Below are 24664 nucleotides of genomic sequence, written 5' to 3' on the forward strand. Positions count from 1 at the left end.
ATTTCTCACCAATATTGCAAATATAATTATAATTCTGCAGCAAAAATTTAATTATAATCACAAATCACAAATCTTCGACTCGGAGTGATCGATTTCTTTATGTTTTATAATAATTAAAGAGGATCGAGTGTTAAAATAATTATTTTATATTATAATAATATTGTTACTGTAACTTCTTAAAAATTATTTTCATATTCTATTATTATTTAAAATTTAAACTAAAATTTATTTTCTAATCAATTTTTATTAGAAAATTCTACGAGAATTCAATTATTTAAATACGAAAGTAGATTATTTATTGAATAATTGAATGATTCTTAAAATAGAACTCTTATACATATAATTTTATCATCAAATATTTAAATAATTGAATTCTCTCGATGAATTTTAATAAAATTTCTAAGAATAATTAGATTTTCCGAAGAATTCAATTAAAATTCTATTAAAAATAATTGAAATTCTGCAATGAGTTTTATTATTTATGAAAATAATTTAATTATTGCGAAGAATGTAAAAATGTTTCAAACAATTCATTTTTTTCGAAAAAAATTATGCAAATTCTATTTTTAATAATTGAATTCCGGTGAAATTTTCATTTTTTTAGAAAATAATTAAATATTCGTGTAGAAATTTGTCAAAATTGTTTTTAAATAATTGAATTCTTTTGAAAAATTTTATTAAAATAGAAGATACATACAAATTATTGAATTAAGTAAATTTTTTGAAAATAATAGAAATTTTGCCATGAATTTTATTAAAATTTTTGAATTTTTTACATACTTTTGACAATAATTAAATTCTTGTGATGAATATTGATATTTATAAAAATAATTGACTTCCTCCGAATAATTTTATTATTTATAAAAATAATTAAATCTCTAAAAGAAATTTAAAAATTTAATTTAGTTTAATTTAATTTAAAAAATAATTCTTAAGTATAATTGAATTCTTTTGCCAAATATATTTAGATAAAATTTTTATTTTTTAAGAATAATTACGTTTTTCAAGAAATTCGATTAAAATTGTATTAAAAATAATTAAAATTCTGCGATGAATCTTATTATTTCTGAAAATAATTGAATTATTGAGAAGAAACTTATAAAAAATTTGTAAATATTTGAATTCCTGTGGAATTTTTATTATTTATGAAAAGAATTAAATTTTTGCGTCGAATTTTATTAAAATTGTTTTTAAATAATTGAATTCTGTTGAGTAATTTTATTAACATAGTAGATATTGAAAATCATTGAAATGAGGAAACTTTTTGAAAATAATTGAAATTTTGACAAGAATTTTATTAAAATTTTTGAAAATAATTGGATTTTGAAGAAGAATTTTTTTTATTTATAAAGATAATAATTGGGATTTTGTTGAGATTTCTTTGTAAATTTTAAACAGAATTGAATTTTGTAATAAGAATTTTATTACTTTTGTAAATAATTGAATTTCTACAATTATTTCTAACTTCATCAAAATTCAATTTTTTTTAGTGTTTTTAACTAAAATTCTTCTATAAATCCATTATTTTTAATAATTAATTAAATATATATTGACAAATTTAACTAATTTTAGAAGATTTCGAATTATTAAAATTTTCCAAAAATCTAAGTTCTTTAAAATTTCTAAATAAATTCATTCAACATTGAAATTTTATAAAATTTTTAATTGAAATCGTTTGAAATTCATTTATTTATGAAAATTGTAAGCGCAACTCTTTTAAAATTAAATTAATTTTTAAATATTTAGGTAAAATTATTCAATAAATAATTTATTTATTTTATGATAATTGTTCAAGATTTAAGTTATTTAAAGAGAAATTTTTGTCAGAAATAGAAAAAAATTGAAGGTTTTGTATTAGAATTCGTGGTAATTTTATAGTTTATGAGTCAAACAAAAAAGACACAAACATTCAGAATTTTCTTATAAATTCTAAAAATTAAATTTTTTTCACTAAATAAAAATTCCTCACTTTTCTCTGAATTCCCCATGTCAGAATATATTATTATTATAATTATAATAATATTAAAACTATATATTCCAATTCATATTTTATTTTTACAAAAAAAAAAATTGAAATTACAATTTTTAGGTTCTATTATTTTTAAAATTGATAATTTTATTTAAAAAAGTGAGTCAGAAGTTAGCCGCGCGCTTAAGCGCGCGAATTGTTACTATAGTTATAATTATAATTCTACAGTAAAATTATAATTTCAGAAAGTTTTGAATTTTTTTCTAATCGCAAAATTATATTGAGAGTGAATCAAAAATATCCAAAAAAAAAAGGTTGAAAGATTGTAAATTATGAAGAGGGTATTGAAATCATTCGAGGCGTGATATTCGAGGTCGTGAAGTTTTGCGTTATACGTTTCCTTTAAGATTTGCATTGTGCAGAAGAGCGTGGAATATTTTGCGTAACGAATCACTTCTTTTGAATCTTCGGCAAGCGTGTGCCTTTAACAGTCTAACCGTACCCGATCATGTATACACACAATGAGATTGATCCACATTTTGACGGCGTGGAACAACTGGCACGAATGCCGCACGATGATATGAATGAAAAATTTATAAAACCTTCAAAAAACCTTTACAACTATTATAAAGTCGGAAGCTTCTATAATATATAAAGTCGGCATCATTAAAAAAAATTTAGAATTATAGGTGTATGAGAGAAAAAAATGGATCGGTTGAACTGAAAATTTGCAACACTAGACGATAGTACATTAAAAAAATCGAAAAAAACAGAAGAAAATAAAAAAAAAGCAAAAAGACCCTCTTCTGGTTCTTTGGTAATTTTTTTAAAAAGAAAAAACAAATTAAAAGAAAGTAGAAGGTATTTTTGCATTTCTGAAATAAAATTAAACTGTATAACTAATAATTTATGTAAATTTTTAATTGTATTTATATCAGTAGAAATTATAATTTGGCGATTAGTGTTTGAAAATTCATCACTTAGTGTATGAAATATATATAATATTTAGAGAGAGAGAGAGAGAGAAATTTGTATTGAGATGTAGAAAGAGAGAATTGGTGTAAGTTTGGTGATAAAGTTTCTCCTCCTCATAGCGGAGATGGCCAAATTCTGCTGCTATTGAGAGAAACCATTAGTTGATTGTTGAAGGACTCGAGTGATTCGAGGGTCAGGTCATGAGGGTTAGATATAATGTACTTCAAACATGTGAATTGGTGCTTCATTCGTCAGATCCCACAAATCGTTGATATATCAGTCTTCATGTCAACGAGATGCTCAGTTATGTTTTTTTTCTATCTCTCTTTTTTTCTCTCTACATTGTATTTCCCGCACAATTCACATAATTCATCCCAAAATTTGACACAAGCATTCCCGTGATTTTTTTCTGTTCCAAAATCCTTTTAATTTAGATTTTCTTAACTTTATCAATTTGGTATTTTTTTCTAATTTTCTCTAATTTTCTAATTTCCCTAATTGTATTTATAAAATCGAAAATACAATTAAGGAACAAAAATATATGATATTTTCTTATCTGAAGGAAAATAATTTCGAATCGCAGTAGTTTTTTGAAAAACTAGAGAAAAAGCACACATGCAGAAAAAAAAAGCAAAGTCACGTTAATAAATAACTGTTGTAAAATTGAGGAAGAAAATAAGTTATCTCATGTAGAGTATGTGTATATAGGAGAAATGCTTTTTTTTCTGTCTATTAAAAGTTCGCAGGTTACTATTTGTGAGGAGAGGTGCCACTCAAATGCCCTGGGTATAAAAGAGAAAAAAGAAGGGGGAGGGTGGATTGGCCATTGATAAGAGGTACAATCGAGGATTCCATTAGAAGAAATCCAGTCCACCTATTGGTAAATTCGGACACGGGCTATCCATTACGTATCTACAAGTAGAATCCTAAACTATCAATCTTGAAGGGTGGACTGCTGCTTCGATTCAAAACCCAGTGTCCGAACTTTTCCGTTAATGCACACTGATGGCCAGTGGACTTCACGTCGAATGCCAAGAAAAATTAATAGTCATTCGCGCGCACCCTTTTGCTTTTCTCAATTTTCTCACACACTTTCCCTGATAATGGGAATAAGCTATTTCCATTTCAATGCGCATCGTGTAAAGTGAACATTTCTTGGAGTTATTTTCTAAAAATGAAATTATACACAATGATGATATTCTCTATTTGTATACTTATGGAAAATCTGTTTTTTGGTCCTATATATATTAATATAGAGAATAATATACAATTGCAGTGGGAAAAATACGATCAATTTTTTAATTCAAGTAATGGAAATGACGATGCCAAGATTGGTCCGAGATTGACAGTTTTTCTACATTGTATTATAGGAGAAATATTGTTTAGAATTAATTAATACTGGAGAGCGTCAAAATGGAGACAAGTTTTAGAAGCAATTTTTCTAGATTCAGCCAATTGAAATGAGAGAAAAATTTAATTTTCCCTGACTTCCAGACAAAATTTTGACTTTTTCCCTGGACCCTAAAGAATATTCTAATTCACTTTAAAAATGATTAGATATTTAAAAAAATGTTCTATCGCACTTATTTCCTCAATTTCCTCAATTGTAAAATTATTCGAAAATATCAATAACTTAACTTCTTTTTTATTATTATTTTTTCATAGGAAAAAATATTTCAAAAATTTCAAATTCAAACCTTTTGAAATTCAATAACTTGAAAGAATATTATTATAAAACATGAAGAAATAGATCACACCAAGTGATCCATTTCTGCATATTTTATAATAATTAAAGGTGACCCAGTGCTAAAATCATTATTTTATATTCTAATATAAAAATATTGTTACTGTAACTTCTTAAAAATTATTCTCATCGTTTCAGTTCAATTAGTATTTTCTAAAATTTTTAAATAAAATTCTATTTATGATAACATTCTTTTGGGAATTTTCAAATTCATTTGTTTACAATTCAGTTTTACGAAATTTCAATTATTCGGAAATTCTTCAATTAAATATACATTAGAAAATAAAAAATCGAAAAAATTTTCAAAAATTGCGATTAAGCTTTTTGTAAAAATTTGTTCCATAGAATTTTTAATAAAAAGTATGAAAAATTCAAATTTTCAAAAATTTTATTTTGAAACCTCTACAAAATTCAATTATTTCTAAAAACTGCAATTATTAGTAACTTCTCCAAAGTTAAATCTAAAAATTTATATGAAATTAATTTTCAAATTAATTTTTATTAGAAAATTCTACGAGAATTCAGTTATTTAAATACGAAAGTAAATTATTTTTTGAATAACTGAATGTTTCTCAAAATAGAACTCTTATACATAATTTTATTAACAAATATTTAAGTAATTGAATTCTCTTGACGAATTTTAATAAAATTTTTATTAATAATTACATTTTTTGAGGAATTTGATTAAAATTGTATTAAAAATAATTGAAATTCTGCAATGAGTTTTATTATTTATGGAAATAGTTGAATAGTTAAATAGTTGCGAAGAATTTTATAAAAAAGTTTACAACAATTGATTTTTCTCGAAAAAATATATGCAAATTCTATTTTTAATAATGAAATTACTGTGAAATTTTCATTATTTTAGGAGATAATTGAATATTCGTTTAGAACTTTGTCAAAATTGTTTTTAAATTATTGAATTCCTTTGAGAAATTCTATTAAAATAGTAGAATATTATAAATCATTGAATTAAAAAAAATTTTTGAAAATAATTGAAATTTTGACATAAATTTTTAAAAAATTTTTGAAAATAATTGAATTTTATTACTTTTAAGAATAATTGAATTTTTGTGACGAATACTATTATTTATGAAAACAATTGAATTTTGCAATTAATTTTATGAGAATTCCTAAAAATAATTGAATTTTGTCGAAGAATTTCGCTATTCAATTATAGAGTAGAAGGGGGTGAAATAGCCACATTTTTACATTTTAATTTATAAAATCTAAATTTAAAATTTTTTTCTCAAATTTCCAATTCGCATTGAAAATTTAGTTATTAAGCTTGAATATTCTTGACGGAAATATTTTTTATCCCATGAAAGGACTAATAAGAGTTTTACGAAACCTCTGCAAATGGCTTTTTTGTACCACCTGGTGGGGGGAGAAAGCCACCTCGCGATTTTATCAAAATATGTTATTAATTTTGGTATTTTTATAGTTTTCCTTTATTTACATGACAAATAATCTTAGTTTTAAAATATTTTAATAAATTTTAAAGAGCTTTTATCAAGGAAAATTGAATATTATGTTAAGTTTACCTGTTTTCGATTTACACTGCCAAGTTTTTGTACCTTTTTTTAAAGTCTTCCTTAAATTTCACCACAGATGCCATATTTTGCTGCAACCGTTTTTTCGTTGTTTATTTTTTAACGCACTTTATACTATTTTCTCGTCGTGTTTAATTAATTTTATTAAGTAAACACGCGAAAATTTTGTAAAATTAGAAGGTTAGTTTAAGTAGAAAACAAATGAATTTCACATAATATTCAATGGCTTTTGTCCCTGGCTTTTTCACCCCCAAGACCAGTTTTTCTAAAAGCTAAAATAAATTTTAAATTCAGTTCAATTTCCAAAAATTAACATTGAATACGTTTTGAGTATAGTTTTCTCCTTATGTACAAACATTTACTTTTATTACCCGTTCACTTAAACAGGTTGTAATATGTTCGAAAAGTTCATCGAAATATTATACGCAGAGCAACTAAAAAATTAAAATTACAATAAAAATTATATTAATTTAGGTACAACATCCAAACTAGTATCAAAAGTTGCGTATTAACTTATAGTATTTATATTAAAAATAGCTGATAAATCGGTTTAATAGTTTTCAAATAAAAGTCAAATGGCTTTTTTGCACCATGGCTATTTCACCCCGTTCTACTCTAAAGATAATTGAAATATTGACAATTTTTTTTTGATTCTTTGAAAATAATTGAATTTTACAATGAATATTATAAAAACTTCTAGATGTAATTGAATTTCGGCAAAGAATTTTGCTATTTATAAAGATTATTAAAATGTTTACGAGAATTTTTAAAGAATTTTTGAAAATAATTAAATTTCTGAAAAGAATTAAAATAATTAGGACAAGAAATTCCTACAAGTAAAAGTTAATTTTACTATAGATTGTGACAATTTTGGGAGTGACTTCTCCAAGACTGGGCCATGATAGACGAAATTTTTTTTTAATATTTTAGGAAAAACTTTACCAATAATAAATTTATAAAGAGAGTGTAAAAATTGGAGAAGATTAACGGCTAGTTTTACGAGTTGGAAAAGAATTTTGGTAGTGTCATTGCCTATAGGTGGATCCAGGATTGACAAAGTTTTTTCTAATATAGTCCAAAAAACTTTGATCAAAATAAATTAATAATGAAAGTTTTAAAATTAATACAAGTCTAGACGCAAATTTTACCAGATTGAGCCAATTTTGAGAGTGAGGTTGCCAAGATTGGGTCAATATTGGCAATTCCTATTTTGGCCCTTTTGAATGACCTGAAAGTGACAAAAAAAATAAAAATACATAGAAAATAAAAAAATAATAAAAATACATCAAAAAAAATAATAAAAATACATCAAAAAATAACAAAAAAAAAATAAAAATACAAAAAAAGGAAATAAAAACTAGTTGATATAAATATAAAACTGAGAGCAATAGAATTAAAGAAAGATTTTTATTATTTGAAGAAGAAAAAGATAATAATAAAAGTTACATAATGAAGGGCATTCATCGTGGTAAGCACAGACGGAAAGGTCGAATCGGGGGCATGACTGCTTGGACTTTGTCACAACGGATAATCGAAAGGGACAATTGTACTCGGCTCTATGCCACAGTAGATTAATGTTATTTCAATGGCGCGGGTATCGCCGTGACTGACCCCGATTTGCATTAGAATCAAAGCAAAATCGCGAGGGAACCGCACTGTGCCTTTGGGAATGCGCCAAACCATATACATATACACACACACAGCGTGAAGCATATAATACCTAAACCTAAACTAATGTCTTGTATACACAGTGTACGAAAAATTATATACACTCTAATTATTTATTCTTCACAATTTATTCATTGTTCTTATTACTGACAATGTTTTTGTTCTTATTATTATTATTATTATTATTATTATTATTATTATTATTATTATTATTATTATTATTATTATTATTATTATCATTTTCTCTTTTAATTTGAATGTTAAATATTATGCTTACTATTTTATTTTTGTTCTCAATGTTAAAAAATATTGCTTAATATAATTTTTTATTCACATTTTTTATGTTAAATATTGCTCATAATTGCTATTTTTATTCCCAGTGTTAAATACTACGTTAAATATTCCTCACTATTCTTATTATTGCTCTCAATGTTAAATTATATGTTAAATATTGCTTACTATTTACATTTTTATTCTTAATGTTAAATACTGTGAAAATTATTGTTTAATATTATTCTTTATTCGTATTTTTTATGTTAAATATTGCTCACAATTACTATTTTTGTTCTCAATGTTAAATACTACGTTAAATACTTCTCACTATTTCTATCAATGTTATTAATGTTAAATGCTATGTTAAATATTACTTATTAGGTATTTTTGTTTTTATTCTTAATGTTAAATAATATGTTAAATACTCTTTATTTGTATTTTTATTCTTAATATTAAATAATATGTTAAATATTATTTATTATTTGTATTTTTATTCTCAAGCTTAAAAGTTTAGTTAAATATTACTATTTACATTTTTATTCTCATTGTTAAATACTGTGAAAAATATTGTTTGATATTTTTTATTTGCATTTTTAAAATTATATAAAATATTGCCGAATATTTCTATTTTTATTTTCAATGTTAAATACTAAGTTAAATATTGTGGACTATTTCATTTTTTATTCGCAATGTTAAATAGTGTGTTAAATATTATTTATTGTTAAATATAATTTATTTTTATTCTCCTCTTTAAATATTTAACATTGTTTCACCTTATTATTATTTTTCATTTTTAAAATTTCATCTTAAATATTGTTTATTATTATTTTTACAAATACTGCCTTAAAAAATGATTTTATAATTAAAAAACCCATATGTATGACCTACAAGATAATTAAAAAAGTGTTTTTATACGAAAAGTGGAATATTATATATGTTAAATACAAATTAAAATGGAGAGAAAATAATACCAGAGAGTCTGCTATTATTATTTTTTCTCCATTTTCATATTATCTAAAACAATTTTAATTTTTAATATCAATTATTTTTTTTTATTCATTATTTTTAATGCGTAAGTCAAAAATTTTTTCTCGAATCTATAAAATATTTTTCAAAACACAAAACTTCTGTAAATAAATTTAAAATCATTAAATGTTTTAAATTGCGCACACGACATTGCTCTCGTGGCATTTATGAATATGCATATATAGGTGCATTTCAGAAAATAATGCTGAAAGAGTTGCTTATTTTGCCGGGCAATAAATCCACCTTGAAAGAACATTCGTTTTATATATTACACTTGTGGCGTGAAATTGTGCAATTGTGTTGAGGTGTAGTGTTATATTCTTCGTTTACAAAATACATTAATATATATGTGATATCAATGAGAAGAAATATTTTTTCTTTTTCTTTTTATATTTCGTAAAAACAAGTACAAGGGGCTAATAGAAAAAAACATTTCTTTAACATTCGGAACATATTTACAAAACATGCTTAGCTAATTAATGTTTACTTGAAAATTAGAGAGAAATTATGTGAATTTTATGTTGAATACAGTTAATTTTATTTTTAAGTAATTTTTATCAATTTTATTAATATGTTAATTGGACTGATTTATCGTGTATGTAATTTTAATTATTTGACAGCTGACTGGATTCGACTATGGAGAAAATTTCAATTCAGAAATAATTAATTTTCGATTTAAAATTCATAGATACATTTCTCTATTTTCACGACTATTTTTGATGATAATTAATTTATTTTTGAAAAAATTTATTTATTTTTGAAGAAAATAAAAAAAAAATTTGGCTTTTCAAAAATTATTATTTTTTCGAATGATATAAAAGTTATTTGTTATATTTAATTTTAAAAAGTGGGTTAAATTTTTTAAAACACCCTGTAAATAATATATGGGAGATACACAGGATATAAAAAATTTTTGAAAGAGAATGATGGACGGCGATCGTCCGGTTTTACATAGTTTTCTGCGGCACGTCGGATTAAGATCGTTCGCTAGAATAGATTCCATGCTCGCATACATCAAAATTTACTTGTTTGGCTGTGTTCCTAACGGCTGAGAACAATGTTGCTGTCTGAAAGGCTTATTACAATGTTGTCTGCCTTTTAAAAATCAAGGTCGATTATCACGAGAGTCATTCAAAAAATAAATAAACTGTTCATTCTCGCACTTCTTCAAAAAAAAGAAAAAAAACTTATCAGATGTTTTCATTCCAAGAGAAAAATTTCTCAAAAAAAAATATTTCATTCAGAAAAGTTTTGTAAAAAATTGAGAAAATTACAGAGTAATTCACACTTTTTTCTTGTGCATCATATCATTAAACAAATATTTTTTTATTCTCAAATAATTAACATTATTTTCGATAATTTTCTTACTTCTTTCCATGATATTTATTCCATACTCTTTTCATCCTTCGCATCGCATCTAACGATTGTCAACTCGTTAATAATAAAACTTTCGCGAAAATGACTAATTGGTAACGTTAATTTAGTCATAAAGCACTTAAAATGTATCGTAAAGTGTCTCTTCTATATATATACCATATATTGGACGAAAGAGCGAAAAAAAAATGTTGCTTTTTTTCGGAAGATAAGTGGCTACTTTGCATGCAGCTTATGCTATAAAGAATTCGAAAGACGACCGTCATTAGCGTGGAATTGTTATTCTCAGAGTCCAACACTGAATATGTGGAAGGCGAAAAGAAGAAATAGCATAGTTATATATCCTTTGTATTTATAAAATAAAATACTATTTATTTGGGGGATAAGATTTAATGCTAATTTCCATAAGAGTCTTTAAATTCTGCAAAAAAAAAAGAAAAAAAGTGAAAAAGAAATGAAAAAGAAATAATCACGAATATATTTCGAGAGACCGAGAATTTTTCGGAAGGTGAATAATAAGATTGATGATTTTTTTTTTCATTTATACCCGAGTTATTTTTGTCACACCTATATGACAATATTAATACAAGTTTTATGCAAATTAATGCACGAGAAATTGTAAAAATATTTCTAAATTATTAAATCAAAAAATAACAATCGTAACAAATATTCTAATCTACATTAATAATAACTAACAATTTGCGCGCTTACTCGCGCAGCTGACTTCTCACTCACTTTTTTTAAAATAAAATTAGCAATTTTAAAAATAATAGAACGTAAAAATTTATTATTCAAATTTCTTTTTATAAAATTGAAATATGAATTGGAATATATAGTTTTAATATTATTTTAATTATAATAATCATACATTCTGACATAGGGAATTCAGAGAAAAGTCAGGAATTTTTATTTAAATGAAAAAAATTAAATTTTTAGAATTCATAAGAAAATTCTGAATTTTTGGGTCTTTTTTGTTTGACTCATAAACTATAAAATTACCACTAATTCTAATACAAAACCTTCAATTTTTTTCTATTTCTGACAAAAATTTCTCTTTAAATAACTTAAATCTTGAACAATTATCATAAAATAAATAAATTATTTATTGAATAATTTTACTTAAATATTTAAAAATTAATTTAATTTTAAAAGAGTTGCGCTTACAATTTTCATAAATAAATGAACTTCAAACGATTTTTATTTGAAATTTTATAAAATTTCAATGTTGAATGAATTTAATTAGAAATTTTAATTTACTTAGATTTTTGAAAAATTTTAATAATTCAAAATCTTTTAAAATAATTAAATTTGTCAATATAGATATATTTAATTAATTATTAAAAATAATGGATTTCTAGAAGAATTTTAGTTAAAAGCACTAAAAAAATTGAATTTGGAAGAAGTTGCAAATTATTGCAGAAATTCAATTATTTTCAAAAGTAATAAAATTCTTATCACAAAATTTAATTAATTATGTTTAAAATTTACAAAAAAATTTCAACAAAATCCCAATTATTAGCTTTATAAATAAAAAAATTCTCCAAAATTCAATTATATTCAAAAATTTTAATAAAATTCTTGTCAAAATTTCAATTATTTTCGAAAATTTTGCTCATTTCAATGATTTTCAATATCTACTATTTTAATAAAATTATCCAAAAGAATTCAATTATTTAAAAACAATTTTAATGAAATTGTAAGCAAACATTTAATTATTTTCGTAAATAATAAAAATTTCACAAGAATTCAATTATTTACAAATTTTTTATAAATTTCTTATCAATAATTCAATTATTATTATAAATAATAAAATTCTTTTTAAGTATTCAATTATTTTAATACGTAATAAAACTTGTTGCAGAATTTGAATTATTTTTAATACAATTTTAATCGAATTCCTCGAAAAAAGTAATAATTCTCGTAGAATTTTCTAATAAAAAATGATTAAAAAATAAATTTTAATTAAAATTTGAAATTATAATTGAATATTAAAATTACAATAGTATGAATTTTTAGAAATAATTGAATTATAAAAAGGTTGCAAAGTAGAATATTTGAAAATCTGAATTTTTCGTATTCTTAACTAACAATTTTGTAGAATTATATTTTTTTTAAAAAAGGTTTAATTCAATTTTTTTAAAAATTATTTAAAGTTTTTAATTTCTAAATATTTAATTGAAGAATTTTCGAATAATCGAAATTTCGTAAAATTTAGTTGTAAACAAATTAATATGAAAATGCTCAAGGAAATTTTGCAAAAATTATTGAAAATAATTGATAATTCAATTTCTTCAAAGAGTTTTAATACAATTTTTGAAAATAATTTGATTTTTCGAAGAATTTACTTAAAATTGTATTAAAAATAATTGAAATCTTGTGAAGAATTTTATTATTTAGGAGAATAATTCAATTCTTGCAACGAATTTTATTAATTTTTTTTTAAATAATTGAAATTCTGTAAAGAATTTTATTTTTTATGAAAATAATTGAATTCTTGCAAAAATTTTTTAAAAATAATTACATTTTTCGAGAACTTTATTTAAAATTGTATTATAAAAATATAATTAAAATCCTATGAAAAATTTTATTATTTATGAAAATAATTGAAATCTTACAATGAATTTTATTTCATTTTTTTAAATAATTGAATTCATGTGAAAAAGCTTTATTACTTATTAAAATAATTGAAATCTTCCAAAGAATTAAATTTTTTATGATTATGATTGAATTCTTGCGAAGAATTTTATTAAAATTTTTGAAAATAATTGAAACCCTCCGAAGAATTTTACTTTTTATGAAGATAATAATTAAATTTTCAGGAAGAATTTTATTAAAATTTTTGAATATAATTGAAATCTTTTGAAAAATTTGCTTATTAATGAAAATATTTGAAATCTTCCAAAGAATTTAATTTTTTATGATGATAATTGAATTCTTACCAAGAATTTTATTGAAATTTTTTATAATAATTGAAACCCTCCAAAGAATTTTACTTTTCATGAATTAAGATAATTAAATTTTTAGGAAGAATTTTATTAAATTTTTTAAATATAATTGAAATCCTTTAAAAAATTTTATTATTTATGAAAATAATTGAATTCTTGCGAAGGAATTTATTAAAATTTTTGTAAATAATTTAATTTGTTTTTGAAAAACTTTATGGAAATTTAAATTATTATAAAACATGAAGAAATCGATCACTCCCAAAAAATTAAAAAAAAAATTTTTAAAATTATTAATAATACATAAATGATTTAAAGATAATCTCCAAAAATATGTTTTGATCGAGAAACAATTTTCTAATGTTTTTTATAAATTAAAATGAGAATAATTTGCATATAATAATTTAGATCAGTCAAACGAAATTTGTTACAGAAAAGAGCATATAACAAGCAAAATGAGTATATTTTTTATTTGTTAATCATAATTTTTTTTAAAATTTTCTAAGTTGTAATATTACTTAATTATAAATCATGAAAAAATACCTGCATATTTTCAATTTGTCAAACAATATTTTTTAAAGAAAAAAAAACAAAAGCATACACAGAAACTAATTTCAAACTGCGGACAAATTAAATTAAAGAATACGAAGATTAATTTAGTTAATAATATTGTAACAATTTATGATAATTAACCAATGGGTATTATAACTATATAATATTATTATTTAATTGTTATTATAATATTATAATTATTCACTAATTATAGGTATTACAAAGTCAATCTTACTTTCAGTCCACTTTTGACTAAAATCTTTTACATTAGAAACTTTTTTACCCGAATTTTAGTACTATTTGAAGTTCAAAAATTTACTTATGATCTATAGTTTTAAGCATAAAAATAGGTCACTCTTCAATCATTTTATTTTTAAGATCTCAGATTTTGTTTTTTCGGTGAAATTCTATAAATTATTATACAGTAATTATTATTTTTATAAATAATTATTAAATTTATTAATTATAAATCAAATTAATTTGATGGAGAACGAAATATGCAGAATTAGAAAAAAAAATTGCATTAGGGAAGTGGTTTGAGAAAGCTCGAATCCTATATGAGTGATTGCTTGTGGGGAAAACTGGTTTTTTTTAGTGCGGTTGGTTTCTTTTTTGAAATAGTAAAAACGATTGTTGAACAGCTTACTTGGAAGTTAATGATTGCTGGAGGAAGAGGGGGAAATTGACTATTGTCTGGTCAATGAGGTGAAGTCAAAGGGATCAAGTACATTGGCAATGCGGTTGTGTTTTACTCTTGAATGAATTATTACTCGCATTATACAAATGGAGGTAAGCAGTGCCGTATAATGTGTCTACACGTATATACTAGTCTCGTGGGGTTGTGGAGTTCCTATCGGGGAGTTTAACGCTCGCCGCACTGTTCACAATGGCGTGTATGGACACTACGGTCATTGTGACCTACCGAATGAATATGTACGCAATGCATCAAAGAGTTAAGTCTCAATGGCGGACCACACAAGTTTGGAATTGAGAGGACATGAGCTTAACGGTTCATATGTATTAGTTTTACTCCAGCTTGATGCTTAGGTTTTATAAAAAGGTCCCTGTTTTTATAAAGGTCCCTTTTTGCAATGTGTATATGGAGAGACGCGAATTTTTCTTGTACTTCTTCTGCTGTTGCTCTTTTTTCTTCTTTTTCCACTTTGTCTTCATTTTTATCTTTAGTCTTATCTTCATCTTTTTCTACTTCATCTTAATCTTTATCTTTAGCCGTATCTTCATCTTCTTCTTTTTCAACTTCATCTTAATCTTTATCTTTAGCCTCATCTTCATCTTTCTTTTGTTTTCTTCTTCTTCTTTTTCCTCTTCTCTATTTTAATCATAAACAATTTAATAAACCCATTGTCAAAAAAATTCTATAGAATTTACATCCACGAAATGGATTTTTATCTTAAAGTTATGAAATAAGGATAAATAGTTCTAAAATTAAAGAATAGAATTTCTAGATGGATTTTAGTAAAATAGATTGAAATTTAGATAATTATATTCTTTATAAATATTAATAAAATATTTATTATTAACATTAGTATATTATCAATTGAATTTTTCGTTTTTTGAATTTCGCGCCAATACGGTTCATTAAATTACCGCCTAGATGGCATGAAAATTCTCTCACAAACGAAACGAAGGAGCAAATAGATTATTTATGTTGGTGATAAAGAATTGTTTGGTTTTAAAAATAAAATGAAAAGTATAAATTACAATAATAAATAAATTGTAATTATTATACTTTTAGTTTTATAATATTTATAGTTTTTACTAATATTATTATTAGTAATTGTAAATTATTAAAAGAAAACAATTAAATATAGTATTGAAATACCTTAATAATTTGTTTTCTAAAAAAATTATAATTAAAAAACAGTAAAATTTTATTTGTTGGGAAACTTATAAATGTACACCATTATTTTTTTATTATTAACTTAACTAGCCAAATTATCCGTGCGGGAATATTGTGTTTCACTGTTTATTGTAAACAAATTATATTATATTTTTAAACTTTAAAGTAAATAAAAAAAACTTTAACAAATTTTGATACTAATTTCAAATTTGACATCAGATTTGCAAAATTGAAAATAATTAAACTTTCTTGTACAATAAGAAAAATTGAATTTCTCAAAAATTGTTATCTGATACCTAAATTAAAAATAATCTTCATTACGAAAATTTTAAATCACCCAAATATTCTAAAGAATAGAGAAGGTAAAAAAATTATTATATATTCAACTTTCTCAACAAAGAATATAAATAATATTTTTTTAGAGAATTTCCATTACTTTTAATTCGCTAATTTTTAAAAAAATTTCGAAAAAATCAATTATTTAACCAAATTTTTTAAAATTCTTCACGAAAATTCAATTTAAAAAAAAAATTTTTTTGATTAAATTCTAAGCATGAATTTAATTATTTTCATAAATAATAAAACTCATCGAAGAATTTCAATTATTATTATTACTATTTTAAATTAATAATCGAAAAATTCAGTTATTATATCACAAATAAAGTTTTCCTCAAGAATTCAATTATTTAAACTAATAAAATTTTCATAATATTTATTATATTTCAAAAAAAATAATTATTTAAAACAATGTTCATCAAATTCTTATGAAGAATTCAATTACTTTCAAAAATAATAAAATTCTGCTCTGTAATTCAATTATTTTTGAGAATAATTATAATAAAATTCCTAGAAACTATTCAATTATTTTCATAAATAATTAGATTCATTACAGGATTTTAATTATTTTTAATACAATTTTACAGGAATTGCTTAAAAAATGTAATTATTCTTAAAAACTTAATTACAATTCCTCGAAAAAATCAACTATTTAAAAAAATATTTTTCTGATATTTTTTTGGAAGAATTGAATAATTATTTTCAAAAATGTAATAAAATTGTTCGAAAAAAATTAATTGTTTTAAATACAATTTTAATTACATTTGTTTAAAACAATTCAATTATTTTTTAAAATTTTAATTACATTTTTTTTAAAATAATTCAATTATTTTTTAAAATTTTAATTACATGTTTTCTAAGAATTCAATTATTAAAGATAAATAAGAAATTTACTCCCGAAAATTCAATTATTTTGAGGTATTTTAATAAAATTCTTTTCAAAATTCAATTATTTTCATAAATAACAATAATCATCACAATGATTCAATTATTTTTAAAAGTATTAAATTTCTTCTTGGAATTCCATTATTTAAAAAAAAATTCTAATAAATCGTTCGCAAGAATTCAATTATTTTTATAAATAATAAAATGCTTTTTATAGGAATTCAATTATTTTCAAAAAATGTAATAAAATTTCCAAACAGAATTCATTTCTTTAAAAAATGGTTTGTAAAAATTTTCGTAAGAATTCAATTCTTTTCATGAATATAAAAAAATTTTCATCAATTCAATTATTTAAATTAGAATTTGCATAAAACTATTCGAAAGAAATGAATTCTTTAAAAATTTTTATAAAATTCTTCGCAATAATTAAATTATTTTTTATAAATATATATTTTAAATTTTTTCATGAATAATATAAAATTCGTTGTAGGAATTCAATTTATTAGCAGGATAAGAAAAAAGTAAATATTTTTGATGAAAATTAGGATAATAAAATATATGGAATGGAATTTTTGTCAATTTTTTAAAGTGAATAAAACGAGTTTTTTTGTTTTTTTTTGACATTAAAAAAAATGATAATAATACACAGAAATTAATTTTCAAAACAAACAAATGAATGCAGATAATTTGCTAACGGAAAGGGAAACTTACGATTATTATAATGTATATAATATATTATGCTGTTTATTAATATTTATCATTATATTAATTTAATATTTACTCGTCCTTTTTTCTTCTTTCTTCCAGTTAAGTGTCTCAGTAAACAAAATCTTCAACGAACAGATGTTCTCTCCAACTTCAATCGGTACGTAACATACTTATTCACGAAAACATACAAATATCTAAAGATTTTCTACATCAGAAGAAAAAAGAATACAATTTTCCATTATATCAGTAACGATCTATCAAAGTTTGATAGATTATATTATTATTATTACGAAATAGTATTAACAACGCTTGAAAATAGCCGCCCCATATTTTGAAAGCGGTGGAATTAAATCGTTTCAAGAGCATATAAAAATATGTAGGATGCGGGTTTTTTTTTTCTCCTTTTTCTCTTGACCATTATATGAAGCTGATTATCACGAAGGGCGCGAAGGTGTAGATGTTAGAATGTTAAAAAAAAAGATATAAGGGAGATGCTGCGGATACTGGTTGATGCAGGACTGCAGGTTTGACGTAACCATGTAACCGAGAGAGAAACGGTTTCCTCTCAGCAGGAGGCTTTAAGGCACCAAGCTGTCTGGCTGCGAATGCTGGACCACAGAATCCTATTCTGATCTTCCACCGTGTGTGTATTCTATAGTTTAAATTGTGGGGAGGAATGTGTGTGTGTAAACATGTGAGTGTAATATTTGAGGGCCCAAGGGGCCTTCGGACTCGGACGCTTCAAAAAAAGGACATGGATCCCAGTGGCGTAATTCACAGGTGCTCTCAGTTGGAATGAACGTTAAACGAACAGGAGGCAACTTATTTTCTTCCACTCTAGTACACAATAATAATTCATAACTGAACATAAAATCCCTATATATCTGCTGTTGATAAAAAAGTTCTTAAGAACAAGTTCTTAACAAATGGTCCTTAATAAAAAGTTCTTAATATAAAGTCCTTAATATAAAGTCTTTATTATAAAGTCTTTATTATAAAGTCCTTAATATAAACATAAAGTCTTTAATATAAAGTCCTTAATAAAATAAGTTTCAAGCAAATCCGCCATTTTGGATCCGCCATTTTTGAATTTTTTATATGCTAGGAAAAATTTAGCAACGGATTCGAATTCAGCGTAAAAAATACGTTAAAAAGCACTGTTGTCTTTTTAGGTCCAAAAGTTGATCAGGGTTACCTCAAAAATTTAATTTTGTTTTTCCCTAATTTCCAGAAAAAATGTTAACTTTCTCCTTGACCCTGAAAATTATTCTGATTCACTCCAAAAATTATTAGATTTTCAAAAAAATGTTGTATTACATTTATTTACGAATTTCTCTAATTGTAAAATTATCCAAAAAAATCAATAACTTCCTTTTTAAATAAATATTTAATCATTACCTATTATTTTTCTATAGGAATTAAGATTTTCAAATTCAAACCTTCCGAAATTCAATAACTTTTGAGAATAATATTATAAAACATGAAAAAATCACTCGGAGTGATCTGTTCCTTCATGTTTTATAACAAATTTAAGAAGACAAAATTATTATTTTATATAATCAGAATATTGTAACTGTAAATTCAAATTTTCAAAGATTTAAATTTGTAAAAAAAAATTTTTTTAAATAATTGAATTCTTTCGGCGAATTAAAAAAAAAAATTTAAGAATAAATGCAATTTTCTATTATTTTATTTAAAATTGTACAAAAAATAATTGAAATTCTGCGATAAGTTTTGTTATTTATAAAAATAATTGAATTCTTGCAACGAATTTTATTAAAAATTGTTTTAAAGAATTGAATTCCTGTCAAGAATTTTATTTGTGAAAATAATAATTGAATGCCGGAGAAAAATAGTATTATTTATGAAAATAATTACTTTCTTGTGAAGAATTTTATTCAATTTTTTTTAAATAAATGAATTCTCGTAAAAATTTTTATTATTTCTGAAAATAATTGATTTCTTGAGAAAAATTTTATTCAAACTTGTTTAAATAATTGAATTCCCATAAAAAAATTTATTATTTGAGAAAATAATTGAATTCTTAAGAAGAATTGTATTGAAAATAATTGAAATTTTGACAAGAATTTTATTAAAATTTTTGGAAATAATTGAATTTTGAAGGAGGATTTTATTATTTTTGAAAATAATAAAAATTTTGCCAACAATTTTATTAAATAATCTTTGAAAATAATTAAATTTCTGAAAAGAATTTTCTTTAAATTTTTTTAAATAATTGAATTATCGAAAAAAAATTACTATTTATGAAAATAATTGATGTCTTGTGAAGAATTTTGTTCAAATTTTTTTAAATAATTAAATTCCCATAAAAAATGTATTATTTGTGAAAATAACTCGGAAAATAATTGAATTCTTAAGAAGAATTGTATTGAAAAATGAAAAAAATTGAATTATTTAGAAAAATTTTATTAAAATTGCAATTCTATTAACTAAATCTTGTAAAGAATTTTGTCAACATTTCGAGAAACTTCATTAAAAAAATTAAAAATAATTGAATAAGTGCGAAGAAATTTATAAAAAATTAATAAGTAATTGAATTCCTGTGAAATTTTTATTAATATTTTGTTTAAAGAATTGAATTCTTTTGGAAAATTTTATTAATAAATAGATATTATAAATAATTAAAATGAGGAAAATTTTTGAAAATAATTAAAATTTTGCCAAGAATTTTATTAAATTTTGCGAAAATAATTGAATTTTGTCGAAGAATTTTATTATTTATAAAGATAATTAAATTTTAACAGGAATTTTTAAAAAATTTTGAACATAATTGAATTTATGCGAAAAAATTTATCAATTTTGAAAATAATTGAATTTCTGTAATCAGTTGTTCTTAAAATTTCTATTTAAATTCATTAAAAATTGGTATTTTCTAAAATTTCAATTTGAAACCTTTGAAGTTCATCTATTTATGAAGATTGTAAACGCAACTCTATTTAAAATCCAATTAATTTTGAGATATTGAAGTAAAATTATTCATTAAATCATTTCTAAGTAATAATTTTATAATAGTTCAAGAATCAAGTTATTTTAAAAGAAATCATTATCAGAAATAGAAAAAATTGAAGGTTTTGTATTAGAATTCTTTGCAATTTCATATAGTTTATGAGACAAACAAAAAAGACACCAAAATTCGGAATTTTCTATATAAATTTAAAAAATTTAATTTTCATTTATTATTAATTTATTATTTGAATTCGACATGTGGTAAATTTTTTTTTTGTTTATACAATATATAAGAAAAAGATTTGACTTGAAGTGTTTGATACTGATTGAGAAAAAGGGGTTTGACCCTGAAGTACATTCCGGGTTTCATCACTGGCTTTTGAACAAGGGGTCTCATCATCATCATCATATAAGAACTTTGGGGGCCTCGTATATGTATATGAAAATAGATGAGCTAGCCCCAAGAAACCTGTCCAACTGCATATTATTATATCTCCAAGATCGGAATGCTTAAACGTGTTACTGGGCCAAAAGGAACGCGCGCGAGCTCACAAAGATACAAAAAGAAAATAATAATTTCGTTTGAATAAACAAGATAAGAAAAAATCAGACAAGAAGCTTCCGAATTATAATGTCGACTCGTTTTTATTTTCATTATTTTCAGAGCGTGACAAAAGTCAATTTTTGAATTACAGATAAAGTCATTTTAAAAAAAGAATAACTGATCATTATTATTTTATGTTATAGAGTATTACCTATAATAATACTATTATTTATTCATAATATTTTTTTACCTATATTTAATTAGAAATTTTAAAGAACTTAGATTTTTGAGAAATTTTAATAATAATTTTTATTTGGTTTTAAATAAATTTTTTTTGATTTAAATACAATTTTTCTCTTGGTGTGGGAAATTTTCCCACACATATTCAGAGTGACGGGAAAGAGTAAAGGGCCATGTTGGTTATCTAACCTGGTTCTCACTTTCAAAACAGAAAAAAAAAATTATTAGAAAAACGAAAAATTGAAGGGGCAGATGAACCAGCCAAGAGAGAGAGAGAGAGAGGATTGGCAGGCGTGAAAAATTTTGCACAATACTACCCTGAAAACTGTTGATCACCGCATCATTAATGCATGCCGGACAATCATGCTGAATCAGCCATTAACGCTTTCGCGGGCAACGCAATTTTCTCGGGGTGCATTGTCGAATAATGAAGGGACGCTAAAGGTGATGAGAGTAGAAAACACGAAAAATAGATATTATAACATAGAGAGAAAAGCCCACGGAAGTTGAATATACGTTTCCTGGAATTGGAATGAGTCTGTGGTTTCTATATTATATAGCCGCATTATTCTGGTAGGTTATTATTTTTTTTATTCTATATATAATATAAAAACAGTGTGAACTCAATAATGATCCTTTTATGCCGCGTTAACGTTTTCTTTTCATTTTTTTAATAACGCTATTATTACGTGCAGAATTTTTTAACTATAGTTTTTCTGGTTTTGAGTAATTTTTAGAAAATAAAGGAAAAAATTTTATTCAAAAAAATATTCTGTTAAATTTATTTACGAATATCTTTAATTGTAAAATTAAATAAAGATAACGATTACTCCTATAGTCTTCGACTCGGAGTAATCGCTTTCTTTATGTTTTATAATAATTTTCATATTCTATTATTATCTAAAATTTAAACTAAAAATCATTTTCAAATGAATTTTTATTAGAAAATTCTACAACAATTCAATTATTTAAAAACAGAAGTAAATTATTTATTCAATAATTAAATGTTTCTTAAAATTTAATTCTTATAAAGAATTTTTTTTAAAATTCTTTACAGAATTTCAATTACTTAAAAAAAGATTAATAAAATTCGTTGCAAGAATTCAATTATTCTCCTATAAATAAAAAAAAATCTTCACAGGATTTTAATTATTTTTAATACAATTTTAAGTAAAGTCTTTGAAAAATGTAATTATTTTTAAAAATTGGATTAAAATTCTTCGACGGAATTCAATTATCAATTATTTTTAATAATTTTCTGCAAAAGTTTCTTGAGAATTTTTAAATCTATTAATTTACAATTCACTTTTACGAAATTTCGATTCTTCGAAAATTCTTCAATTAAATATTTAGAAATTAAAAACTTAAAATAATTTCAAAAAGAAAATAAAATTAAACTTTTTCAAAAAAATTAATTCTACAGAATTGTCAGTTAAAAGTATGAAAGATTTAAATTTTCAAAGATTTATTTTTAAATCAATTTTTATTAGAAAATTCAACTAGAATTCAATTATTTAAATAAAATAATAAACATTTTATTGAATAATTGAATGTTTCTTAAAATTGAATTCTCATAAAAAAATTTATTAAAAAATTTGAAAATAATAGAATTTTTTTACGAATTTTAATAAAATTTTCAAGAATAATCACATGTGGTATTAAAAATAATTAAAATTCTTGGATTATTATTCTTCTAAATAATAAAATTCTTCGAAAAGGTAATTATATTTAAAAATTTTTTACAAGAATTTAATTACATTTCAGAAATAGTGAAATTCTTCGTTGAATTTCAAGTATTTTCAAAATCTAATATTTCATTAAAATTCCTCAAAAGAATTTAATTATTTAAAAAAAATGTAAAAAAATTCATTGCAAGAATTCAATTATTTTCATAAATAATAAAATTCTTTACAGAATTTCAATTATTCAAGAAAAATAATAAAATTCATTGCAAGAATTTAATTATTCTCCAAAATATAGTAAAATTCTTCATAGGATTTCAATTATTTTTAATAAAATTTTAAGTAAATTCTGCGAAAAATTTAATTATTTTTAAAAATTGTATTAAAATTCTTCGAAGGAATTCAATTATCAATTATTTTTAATAATTTTTGCAAAAGTTCCTTGAGAATTTTCAAATACATTTGTTTACAATTCAATTTTACTAAATTTCGATTATTTGGAAATTCTTCAATATTAAATATGTATTAGAAAATAAAAGCTTCAAATAAATTCGAAAAAAATTAATTCCACAAAATTGTTAGTTAAAAGTATGAAAAATTTAAATTTTCAAAGATTTTAATTTGAAACCTTTTCAAAATTCAATTATTTTTGAAAATTCAGGCTATAATGCTTTTAATATTCAATTATTATCTAAAATTTTAATTGAAATTCATTTTTAAATCAATTTTTATTAGAAAATTCTACTAGAATTCAATTATTTAAATAAAATAATAAAAATGTTATTGAATAATTGAATGTTTCTTAAAATTGAATTCTCATAAAAAATGTTATTAAAAAATTTTCAAATATTTTAATTTTTTTACAAATTTCAATAAAATTTTCAAGAATTATCACATGTTGTAATAAAAACAATTGAAATTCTTGGATTATTATTCATGAAAATAATTAAATCTCTGTCAAAAATTGTATTACTTCTGAAAATAATTGAATTTTGAAGAATTTTTTTATTTATGAAGATAATAAGTGGGATTTTGTCTATAAATCCATTATTTTTAATAATTAATTAAATACATATATTGTCAAATTTAACTAATTTCAGAAGAATTTGAATTATTAAAATTTTTCAAAAATCTAAGTTCATTAAAATTTCTAATTAAATTCATTCGACATTGAAATTTTATAAATTTTCAAATTGAAACCGTTTGAAATTAATCTATTTATGAAGATTGTAAACGCAACTCTTTTAAAATGCAATTAATTTTGAAATTTTTAAGTAAAATTATTCATTAAATAATTTATTTATTTTATGATTTTTGTTCAAGATTTAAGTTATTTAAAAAGAATTTTTTGTCAGAAATTGAAAA

The 24664-nt window shown here is 22.3% G+C and overlaps 1 protein-coding gene across 3 annotated transcripts in view; it reads left to right on the top strand.

Annotated features, from left to right (window-relative positions):
- LOC122501267 overlaps positions 1-24664 on the top strand; it is an 81271-nt gene that overhangs the window by 8574 nt on the left and 48033 nt on the right. For all 3 annotated transcript variants that reach the window (XM_043610603.1, XM_043610602.1, XM_043610601.1), the window contains exon 2: positions 17966-18023. In XM_043610603.1, coding sequence (XP_043466538.1) covers positions 17966-18023 — 58 coding nt within the window. The remainder of the gene's footprint in view (positions 1-17965; positions 18024-24664) is intronic.

Source organism: Leptopilina heterotoma, unplaced genomic scaffold, assembly GCF_015476425.1.
Source record: "Leptopilina heterotoma isolate Lh14 unplaced genomic scaffold, ASM1547642v1 Lhet_206, whole genome shotgun sequence".
NCBI classification, from domain to species: domain Eukaryota; kingdom Metazoa; phylum Arthropoda; class Insecta; order Hymenoptera; family Figitidae; genus Leptopilina; species Leptopilina heterotoma.